The sequence below is a fragment of the Scardinius erythrophthalmus genome (assembly GCF_964197995.2).
Source record: "Scardinius erythrophthalmus genome assembly, chromosome: 4".
NCBI lineage: Eukaryota > Metazoa > Chordata > Actinopteri > Cypriniformes > Leuciscidae > Scardinius > Scardinius erythrophthalmus.
This window is the reverse complement of record NC_138224.1, coordinates 18,010,734-18,022,901: the sequence shown is the minus strand read 5'-3', so window position 1 is coordinate 18,022,901 and position 12,168 is coordinate 18,010,734. Positions and strand designations below refer to the sequence as shown.

Below are 12,168 nucleotides of genomic sequence, written 5' to 3'. Positions count from 1 at the left end.
ACAATGACAAAAAATGTGTACAGTTTTAATGTTTGTATGGGCATATGATGGCCAAAAATGTGTACGGTTTAAATGTTCGTATGTGCCTATGATGCCCCCAAACAATGCACAGCCCACAATGCCAAAAATTTGATTTTTGAATGCTGATGTGTGAATACTTTGCCCAAAAATGCAGACGGTTGAAATGTTCATATTATGCGCCTATGATACCCCAAAAATTTTAATATTTGTATAGCCTACAATGGCTTAAAATAAGTATAGGTTTAACGTTTGCACATTCGCACAGCCTTCAATGCCAAAATGTGCACCGTTTGAATGTTTCACAGTTTACGATTTCAGTATTCATACACGATTTCAGTATTCATACACGATGGCTCAAAAATGTGTAAGTTTTTACCGTTTTCACAGCCTTTAATGACTAAATGTGCACTGTTTGAATGTTGGTACGTGCCTTTGTTGCCCAGAAAATGTGTATGGTTTAAAGGTGCATTAAGCAACTTTTCATGTTAAAAATACCCGTTTTCTAACCCATGCATGCTTAAACAATTGCCTGATGGGCTGAATGAGCCCTTCTCTGATCACTGAGATTGTCTCTATAATCCTGTAAAGTAAAATAAATAAGAGGGATTCGGGCCGGAATTTTAGACTGGGCGTGACGTCATGCACGTTCACGGCACGCTCACCTGGCTATGTCTGGCAGGTTTGTGTATTCGCCGCCATTCTCCGTAGAAGATGGATTCTAAGAGACCTGCTTATAGTTCATTTCAAACACCAATGCAAACTCCACGTAAGATAAAAAAAAGAAAACTTTTGTCCGTGAGCGTGCACACTTCTGGTTGCAGTTTCGCTTGCCGCCAGAGGGGGCATAGTTCTGCAAAAACTCAAGAGACTTGCGCAATGCACCTTTAAACATTCATATGTACCTATGAAGCCCCCCCCCCCCCCCACCAAAAAAAAAAGTGTACGATTGGAATGTTCAATCAATGCCTAAAAAATATGTACCAAAAATGATTTGATTTCTCAAACAGACTGTGATGGTCAAAAAAATAAACTGTACTGTTGCTCATATGGCCCCACGACACCCAAAATATGTAGTTTGAACGTTAAGATGTACCTGTGAGCCTCATAATAAATGCATTCGAGAAGGATGCCCAAAAATGGAGATGGTCCTCACTGCAGAACACAAAATCCAGGGGGAGGAGTCGTATCTAGATCCAACTCCTCCCACCTTACATATACCTAAACCTACCCATCTCCACCCCCTGATCCCTAAACCCACCCCTAAACCTACCAATCTCACCCCTTATATCTGGATCCAACTCCGCCCCCTGGATCTCGTGTACTGCAGTGAGGTGCTACTAAATGTGTACGATTTGAACGTTTCTACTTGCCAATGATAACTAATTGTGTACGATTTGATTATTTGTACGATCTTACGCTGCCGAACAAGGAAGCTCACTAGGTTTTTAGACAAAGCCATTATGTGCTAAAACAAAATCGCAGAACGAACCGTCTCAGTCATAAATATTTAATTCTCAAGCAATGGACACCAAATGAGACATTTAGCATACAGGGTCACTGAACGGATGGTTTCTCCATCATAAACGTGACTGACAACCCCAAATTATGACACGTTTAAAGAAAGACAGAGAAATAAAGCGATAAATGAACCATGGAGAAACAGAGATAAATCTTCCCTATTAAGTGTGGATGGATTGAGTATTTTTCAGCGCTCTGAGCAGAACGCCTTGTTTTTATGACCAATGAGATTAATTAGGATCATAAAGCTTAACTGATGAGTGGAATTAAAGCATCACCTGTCGCCAGCGAGAGAGAGAGAGAGAGAGAGATACGACAGCACAGCTGTCAGACAGGCGGTGTTAACTTCTAGTGATGATTGGAAAAATAAGTAAAAATCACGTTTTTTATACTCTTTCTCACTCTCCCCTGCTTACACACACACACACACACACACACACACACACACACACACACACACACACACACACACACACATTTGTCAGCTGTGCTTTTTTTAAACCGAGAAAATTACAGGTTTGTGACTTCCCCCCCAGCTGCCTGTCAACTAATGTGTGTGGAATGGGTGGAAGAGGGATTTTGTATCCAAATTAGCTTCGTTTTCACAGTCTACTTCCATTTTTTTTTTCATCTTTTCGTTCCCTATAAGCCCACCGTGACACCGTTAACACACTGTACCTTTATATAACTGTATATTATATATTTATTAGATTTCTCTCACTGTAGATGTCCAGGTCCACATACTTTAAATAGCCACACAGATGAAGCGTTTTAAACACTGAATAACACAAATTGCTATACGTATGCACGCAGTCTGTATAATTATTACAGCCACACAGATGTAAAATGCGAAGTGCTCCAGCCATAATTTGTTATATTGCGTTTATGTAACCAACCAGGCCGTCTTTAGATGCACAAATGATTGCTCTGCTGGCTTGCAGTGTTATTGTGCTTGCTTTTGAGTACATGAGTGAGTGATTGTGTGTGTGTGTGTGTGTGTGTGTGTGAGCCTGCGGCCTATCAGAGTTCCTTACATCAGCAATCCCCCCACACACACCTTAAGAGCAGCCCAGGCTGATGGAAGGTCTAGTTAAGCCATTAAGGCAGACAATTGACTCAAATTGAGAGGGAAGTTGGTAGAAAGGAGGAGAGAGAGAGAGAGATAGAATGCTATGGCAGTAGTGGATCCACTTGACAACTTAATCTAAGCCTCGGGACTTACATTCAGACAGATAAACACACACACACAAAACACTTTTATTTTCGCCTTGTGTCTGGTTCTTTTTCTTTCTACCTTGTCAGCACAGATGAGTGAAAGAAAGATGGTCCAAATAAAGGACAATGTGTTTAAACTGTCAGTGGCTTCTCTCCTTAAGGCCTGTTCACACCAAGGATGACGAAAACAAGAAAGCCCTAAAAATCAGTCTCAATTTAAAAGAATAGCACACTACAACTATAATGGTAACGGCAAAGAGGAATGGAGGAACATTTATTTATTTTTATTTTTTTACAGCTGATGAACCATAAAAACATTGACAACCAATCAAAATCCATCCGACTTTATAAAGCTTGTGCATTTAAAGCGGCAGACGACAAAACTGCCGCACGCTTATAATAAACAGAACGATATTGTCTGCTGGTGTGAAGCTAATACAGTTATCATTATGGTTATCTTCATGGTTATCGGTATTGGTGTGAACAGGCCTTTAGTCCTTTGCAGGGAATTTAAGAAATGCATGATTCCACATAATGATTCATTGTTGATTCTTTTAGCACCAAATAATGAATCCTGCTGTAACTGCATTACACCATTTAAGTATTTCATTGTAGTGTTCCGTCTAAGCATGCATAATGTTCAAGAACTGAAATTGAATGTCATGAAATGAATTCGATTCCAGCTCTTTTTTTTTTTTTTATAGAACTGGTTCTTGATTCCCAACCCCAGGCCAGTGTGTGCGAGTGCCCTACAGCACGCTGTTACAGGCTTCCTGTGACTTGTGCCTTTGTATTCCTGCAGTCGAGCCTTGTCGAACGAAACAATTACTAATTGTGACACACACAAGCGCGCACATACACGCACAACACCCTGACACTCGCAGTCCCATCCCTCTCTCTGTGTATCAGAGTGAGTTTCTGGCTCTCGGCCTCCGTGCCTGTGTCATGCTCGCTTTTTTCGCCATTATTGCTTTTTGATCGGTGGCGAGGGGCACCCTTATCACTGTGGTAACTGCCGGGGGATTTATTGGGGTGGGGGTAGCTGAGCAGCGGTTGCCGTGGGGACCCGAGCGGGCGGCTTTTTTCCGCGGCGCATGCAGAAATGTCCTTTAAGTCGATCAAAGATTTGGGCGTCTCCGCGGAGAGAATAGGGTCCTTCTGCAAGAGATGGATGAATCGAGTCCAGAGGTCGGTGTCTGTTCTCTCTACCTCCAACCTTTTCTCTTTATCTGTTGCCTGCTCTTTAACTTTAGGCCTTGTTCTCGCTTTAAAGAGAAATGAGAGTTTGTGAATGTTTCTTCATGGCTGCATGTATACAGGACACAACATCATATACAGGCCTCAGGATGGATTCAGCCGATTTGTGTGCTGGGTAATAGTTATAGTCAACGTATTCTACACTTTTTGTAAATTATATATATATATATATATTTTTTTTTTTTTTACCTTTAGGTTTTTACCTTAACATTGTAAGTACATTTACAGCGTAATGCTAATTTAATACATGTAGGCCTATATATTTTTTCCTTAAAGTAAAAACAGTAGTTGTTCACCCTCTCTTCGAGACTTGCTTCAATTGATAAATGACATTTCTAACGTGATTTTAACATATTTAATTGACATTCATTTATTAATTAAATTAACAAGTCTATTGTCAGTTTTTTTTTAATATCTCCCTCCCTCCTTTATTTATTTATTTATTTATTGTCATAATAATGATTTCTGAGTGGCCTTTTTACAGCTTAGTTTCTCTTTATATATTTATGTATACAGTATATATATATATATATATATATATATATATATATAGTTGTCAAACCGATTAATCGCGATTAATCGCATGTAACACAAGTTTGTATATATGTGTGCGTGTATATATATATATATATATATATATATATATATATACACACACACACACACATATTTACAAACTTTTATATTAGAATTGATTAATCGATTTGACAGCACTAATATATATATATATATATATATATATATATATATATATATATATATATATATATATATATATATATATATATATATCTGTTCCAAATCTGTTCCTAAAATATATGTCCTCAAGAACATGAGCTTTTCATGAAACTGACAGACTGGCACAGTTTACTGAGAAAAGAAATCACTTCTCCTTTGTAAAGAGAATAGTGCTTAATTCATGTCAAAATGTCCTTGGAGTGATGCATGTTTCGAAGGGAAGAAATTGGCGCAGTTATCTTGAAACAGGCGGAGAAGGCTTCCACACAGAATGCTTAGTGCGATAATTAGTCTCATGAGGAAATTATTACACTTCTTCACTGAGGATAGAAGTATGTATTTATTAGATTTTCGTTTATTTTCATATCAGTTGAAGGGCAGCAGGTAGGTTGGCCTTCAATCAGCAAACCCAAACTGAAATACAATTTTGTAGTTTGTTCAGGCTGGTTCACTCGTTTTGTTATTTGTAAGCTGGGAAAAAAAGGAAATGTGGAACTTTGTGAATGTGTGTGTGTGTGGGGGGGGGATAATTCTCTCTTTGAGTGCTTTCATCTGGAACTAAAACAAGCGCAAGAAATTCCTCATGAACTCGTTGAACCAGCATCATGGGCGTCTAGGGGTCACACAGATCTGTTTCGCACCCTGACTCAGCTCAGCCATTTTTATCATGTCACGAGTTTGTTAAATTCTGGTAAAGTCAGTCGCTGAAGATGGCAAAATTCTGAGCTCAGTTCACGTTGAAGCTTTATGAACAGCATTTGTGACATGCCATTAAAACTATTTAGACTCGTCTCTCAGTTTGTATAAACAAACCAAAATTGTGTTTCAGTAATTCACTTACAATGGAAGTCTATGGGGCATCCTCATTTTACATCCTCATGACATGAGTTGACAAATTGTTTATAATGTTTATATAATTGATGATACCTTCAAAACACTGTGTATATTTATAATTTGCAATGCTTGCCTAATAGGCCCCCATTATAAATGTGCTGAAAACGTGTTTTGTTTTTGTTTTTATCTAAAAAGGGGAACGCATCAAAGTTATTTTTTATGGTGATAGAACTTACTGAACCCAGAACAGAGTCAGATGTGTACCTGCTCAGGACTGTAAACACATGAACACACTCACACACAAACAATACAGCACTCATGCTGAGTGTAATAGCACTGTTGTGATTTTAATCAGCATTTGTGTCTCGGTGTCTTCCTGCTTTAATTAGGAGCAGTTGTCGATCTGTCCGGTCCAAATTTGATCTTGCTGTGAGCTTGGAGACCAACCTCTCTCACTCACCATCTTCCAATGTTTTCAGACCACGGTATAGGGGGCTGTTTACACGACTCCGGTTTTAACTAAAAACTTAAAACTTTTTGGGCCCTATCTTGCACCCAGCGCAATTGACTTTGTACACCGACACATGTATCATTCCTATTTTGCACCCGCGCAAAGCGCGCTATTCCCTCTACAGAAGCACGTCGCTAAACTAGGGAATGAACTTGCGCTCCCTGGGCGGTTCAGCGAAAAAAAGGAGGCGTGTTCCGGCGCAAACGTTCCTTCATGCTATTTTGCAGGTTTAGAAAACAGTTGCGCCACTAACCAGGAAAAAATAGTTTAAAGTCAGTGGCGCGTTGCGCATGTTATTCATATGCTATTTTAAGGGCGCATGCTTGGCCATAATCAATGTAGCGTGTGCACAACGCACATTTTTTTATTCTCTCATCTACACAGAAGCAGCAGTTTTCATTTTTGCAAATCATACATTATTACGATAGATAGATAGATAGATAGATAGATAGATAGATAGATAGATAGATAGATAGATAGATAGATAGATAGATAGATAGATAGATAGACAGACAATTTATTATAAAAGCATACATCTAGCTTACACATTTACCCAAATTATCATACGCCTTTTTAACCGAAGTTAATTTGGGTGGGTTTCTCCATCCCCAACGTCCCTGACGAGAACGTTGCTCTCCTTGGCTGTGAACCGCTCCTGGCGCGCGCCTGGCAAATCCGCCGTTATAATAGGAATCCGCTTTAGAACAAACGCGCCTGCTCTTAAAGGGAATGTGAGATGACGCTCTGATTGGTTTATTTCACGTTACGGCCAAACCACACCTATGAATAATGAAGCTCTTCAGACCAACCCCTTTTAGATTTGCACCTGGCGCAAGAGTCATTTATCCCGCCGGGAAAATAGCAACAGCGCGAAGACCCGCCCACAAAGTTACTTGCGCTTTGCGCTTTGACACTTGCGTTTCAGATCGTTAAAATAGGGCCCTTAATGTGTTTTGGCCGTTCGTTTACACAACAACGCCGTTTTGGGTGCCTGAAAACGCAAAGTTTTGAAAACTGGTTTCAAAGTGCAAGTATTCTCCGTGTAAACAACAAAAACGTGAATCTCTGAAGACGATGACATCATGCGTATTACGTGTTCAGTCTATAGTGTTTCATCGCCATCTACTGGCCTGGCAGCAGAATACAGCGTTTTTAGTCATTTTCGCAGATTCGTATTGTGTGAATGGAGATTGTTTTGACAATGGTGACGTCTTTACGAGGAAAAACCAAAGGAAAAACTTCTCTGTTTTAAGCATATCGTTGTCGTGTATACGTAGTTTACACTCCATAACAATTGTTTTCTCTCTCTCTCTCTACAGTAACGGTACAGCTGGGAAGATGAACGGCGCCCTGGAACACTCGGACCAGCCTGATCCGGACGCCATTAAGATGTTTGTGGGTCAGATCCCTCGCTCCTGGTCCGAGAAAGAGTTAAAGGAGCTTTTTGAGCCGTATGGAGCCGTCTACCAGATCAACATACTGCGAGATCGCAGTCAGAACCCACCACAGAGCAAAGGTAGTGTGCTTTTCCTGTCTTTAATGCATCACACACGCTATCACTGCACAAGGGTGTCATGTTGCATCATGTTGACCTACTCACATGTGTAATGTGTTAGCTTCTGGCTTCCTGTTTTGCTTCTTTACTTCCTGTCTGTCTGTTTCTGCTTTGGATCCTCTATCCAAATCTTTCTCTTTCCCAGTCTCTCAAAAAACAAACAAAGTTAGGAACCTTTAAAATAGCATAAAGGGGCAAAATGCAAAGGTGAAAGAAAAAAGAAAGGAAAACCTGTGTGAACAGCCATGCATGCAATTAAGGCTATATTGTAAGGTGAATGTATTCTTGTGCTGCTGCAGAGAATGTAGCTAATAATGTAGCTTGGTCGCACTATTCATCATTCACTGGCTAAATGAGGTGCGTTAGCTTTTGGTTTAGCTTTATCTTTATTCATCGTAAACAGTTCGTAAAATGCATACAAACTAATTATCGTCAACATCAATAATTAAAGCATGATAATGTTAGCCGGTTAGCTTCCACTGATATTGTATAATATGCACGGCCTAAACTCAGAAAGTCTGAGAAGAGTTTCTGATGATTACGACATTGTTGTGCCGTTCACGTCCTCATAGATATGATCATTTAGATTGCGGTAATGTTCCAAACCAGTCACTTATGAGGTTCAGTTGTGGTTCCGATGGTGCCTACGTAGGCGGTAGACAGCGAAGTAGCTCGCCTGGTTTCAGAATAGCGATAAAGCGTAGGCGTTAACCTCGGTTCTGTGGAGTTGTTAACACGCAGACAGGAAGATGGCATGTACACGTTCACAATGCCGCCCATCCTCTCGCTCTTATGGAGGATGAGTCAGGGCCGAGTGGGAGAGCATTACTCAAGTCCTGTACTCTCTCGCACACACGCAGGCATTGCGACGGGTATCGCCGTCAGAGCCGAGGTGTGTGATTGGCTTTCAGACGGGGTGATGAGTGCTCCTGCAGTTCAGTTAGCTGCAGTTAGAGTGCCTCTCTCAGGTCCAGCTTCATCAAGGCCTCTGACACAGCCGTTGGGCAGTAATGGCCGCCGCTAGCCTTCAGCTCCACTCAGACCCATTTTCATTTAGGAAAAGGTCGTCTGTGCGTGGCTCTGGCTGTTAAATTAGACCGTATTGAAAGATTTCTCCACCAACAAAGTCGCAAGGTGAGCGTTAACTTCCCTCCTGTCTCTCTGGCGCTGTCTTTCCCTGTGGCGTCCACCAATTAGAACTGAATTTCTCTAAAAAGGTTTTGGTTTTCCATTTTCTCCCCCGCAAGGACAGTCTTTCCACCTTTTGAAATGACCAAATAATAGGCAGATTATATTAAGAAAAGCGTGGCAGTTAACAGGACTCAATTTGAAGTGTCTCAAAGCAACATATACACACAATATTGGATAACCTGAGATCTTACTCAATTTCGCACACACTTAACTTGAGTTTCCTTGACTTTCCACTGACGCAACTAGTTTAATACATAGCCTGCCCACAAGCAAACGTAACACATTGCAGTCTTTATATTGCATTTTTAAAGAGTTTTACACTTATTTTGGGGAACTTGCTTCAACATCTGAAATTAATTAATTAATTAATCAATTAATTAATTAGTTTGTTTGTTTGTTTATTTAAATATTTAACAAATAATATTCATTCACACATCAATTCATGTATATATGTATAATATTAATATACAACAATTATTTAAAAATATATATTAGAGCTGTCAAAATTAGCATGTTAATGCATGCAAGTCATTTTTTCAGTTTAACGCATTAGAAATATTTACTCAACGCAGCATTTTTTTTTTCAGTCATCCTTTGGCTAGTGTTACACTATATGATCACGCTCTTCTTCAAGCAAATGCTTTTAAATCATTGAAGTGTGATCAGACAGAAAAGAGAACGCAGTGCAATACTGCCGCACATCTGTGAATCTCCTGTCTGTCTGACACACACTGACTCATGCGCATAGACAGCGCTTGAACGGACAAAAACACTCAAAATTCTGCCAAAATGCCCGTTTTGTCAAGTGTCCTCCGTTTTGTTGAGGATGTGTTAAATTAAGTCTTAAATGGATGTAAAGAGTTATGAGAAAATGGGATGTGTGTCAGATCCGCGTTGTGTGGCAGGTCTTAAAGTGACAGCAGCCTATTAAACCTGCTGCTGTTTGGCATTAAGGATAATAAAAGAAAAATAGAAAACCACTCACTGCTTTTGACTGAATAACTTTTGTGGCTTTAAAAGGGATTAATTTATATTTAATTTATAATTTATGCAGGGAAGACTGTGAAGTGTTTGATAACTATTTAATTTCTCTCTCTCTCTCTCTCTCTCTCTCTCTCTCTCTCTCTCTCTCTCTGTCTCTCTCTCTCTCTCTCTCTCTCTCTCTCTCTCTCTCTCTCTCTCTCTCTCTCTATATATATATATATATATATATATATATATATATAGACCTACCTAAAAATCTTAAAGCACTGTTACATGGGTCGAAAACAACAAAAGTAAAAGCAATTAAGAATCTGAACTGGTCTGAATAGGCCAACAGAAAACAATTGAGCCCTGATATTTTGAAGGCCAGGTAAATGTGGCATTTATTATTATGGGTTTATGTAAAGATTGTTTTAAGTTCTCTTAAACTAAAAGTTGTTATTTGTGTATGGCTAATAAACAATTCAATGTACAGGGTGGGCCATTTATATGGATACACCGTAATAACATGGGAATGGTTGATGATATTAAAGTCCTGTTTGTGGGACATTGGTATATGTGAGGGGGCAAACTCCTCAAGATGGGTGGTGACCATGGTGGCCATTTAGAAGTCGGCCATCTTGGATACAACTCATCAAACTTATTGGTAATGTCACAAGAAAAACAATGGTTTGCTTGGTTTCAACGTAACTTTATTCGTTCATGAGTTGTTTACAAGTTTCTGACCACTTATAAAATGTGTTCAATGTGCTGTCCATTGTGTTGGATTGTCAGTGCAACCCTGTTCTCTTTATAAGTGGTCAGAAACTTGTAAATAACTCATGAAAGAATAAAGTTACATTGAAACCAAGCACACCATTGTTTTTCTTGTGACATTACCAATAAGTTTGATGTGTCACATGGCCCTCTTCCTATTGAAAAAACAAAAGTTGTATCCAAGATGGCCGACTTCTAAATGGCCACCATGGTCACCACCCATATTGAGGAGTTTGCCCCCTCACATATACTAATGTGCCACAAACAGGACTTTAATATCACCAACCATTCCCATGTTATTACGGTGTATCCATATAAATGGCCCACCCTGTATATCTTTCAATTATACTGTAATGCTGAATTGCTATAAAAAATAAATTTCATAGAGACATCAGTAGCGGTATTGGTATCAGTAATACTGGCCTTATTTCATAAAAAAAGATGCAATTAAACAAATATTTAAAATATTGGCTACTGTTTTTACCTTAATTTGGAACAATATAGAAACAATATAGAAATATATTAAAAACTTTAATGATAGGTGCAATTAATTCCAGAAAAATGTGCGATTAATGTATTTTTTTAATTGATTGACAGCACTAATATTTATAAAAATGCAATAAATATTTAGAATATATTAAACAAATTTGTATTAATCATGGAAAAATGAAGTGGTTGGAGTAGTATTTGTGCCAGTGTTGCATCGCAGTCGCTGGATTATATTGAGTTGTGATTCTGTTAGCTTCACGCAGAGAGGACAATATTCCACGCCCTTAGCCACTGATGTTAGTGCTTTCTGGATATTCTTTCAACCCAGATCCCACTTATCTCCGGTGGAAATGTTCCGAACTGTTACAGATTGGGCACCAGCACCCAATGGAAAAGTAGTCACACTCGCGAACACATCCCAGCGAGAGTGCAAAACTCCTCTGAGTTTCAGTCTCAGCGGTGTAATCTACGTTCACACACATGCTGTGCCAATTCATAGTGGGACGTCGCGTCCTGCGCCCCGCGTGTGTCCCCGCCTGGCCGCCGTAGCCTGAGCGTCAGCGGGGAGGTGCTTCCGAACAGACGGCCTGACTGATCGCCTGTGTGTGTGTGTGCGAGACCAGAAACAAGGCGTAGAATATAAATGCACCCAGAGGTGAAGAGCAGGAATTGTTTATCAGAGCAGGGCTACAATTTAGTACGGTCCTCACACACGCACACACATAGAAACAGACCGTCCCTTGTTGATTGAGTGATGCGAGAGCGGTCCAGGGCTAAATGGCCCTGAGCAGCTGGGGTTCTTTAGTAAAGATGTATTCCTGTCTGCCTTTGAAGTCCGTCACACACACACACACACACATACGCACGCCTACACGCACACAAGATGAATGGATGCGTTTGTGTGAGCATCCTTTTCAGTCCCTGGACACGTAGCACAGCCGCAAAATGATATAAGAGCGTGTGTGTGTGCGTCCTCTAAGGCCAAATGCAGATGTGCTATGCTAATGTATTAAAATATATTCTAACAAATATATGTGTGTGTGTTCATGGTATTAAGTCCATAACTTTAGGGCATTGGACAGACTGTCTCGTATAACAG

The 12,168-nt window shown here is 39.9% G+C and overlaps 1 protein-coding gene across 50 annotated transcripts in view; it reads left to right on the top strand.

Moving 5' to 3' along the window:
* Positions 1-12,168, top strand: part of celf2 (cugbp, Elav-like family member 2) — a 143,646-nt gene that overhangs the window by 89,151 nt on the left and 42,327 nt on the right. For all 50 annotated transcript variants that reach the window (XM_081363774.1, XM_081363761.1, XM_081363752.1 and 47 more), the window contains one exon: positions 7,414-7,610. In XM_081363774.1, the coding sequence (XP_081219900.1) occupies positions 7,414-7,610 (197 nt within the window). The remainder of the gene's footprint in view (positions 1-7,413; positions 7,611-12,168) is intronic.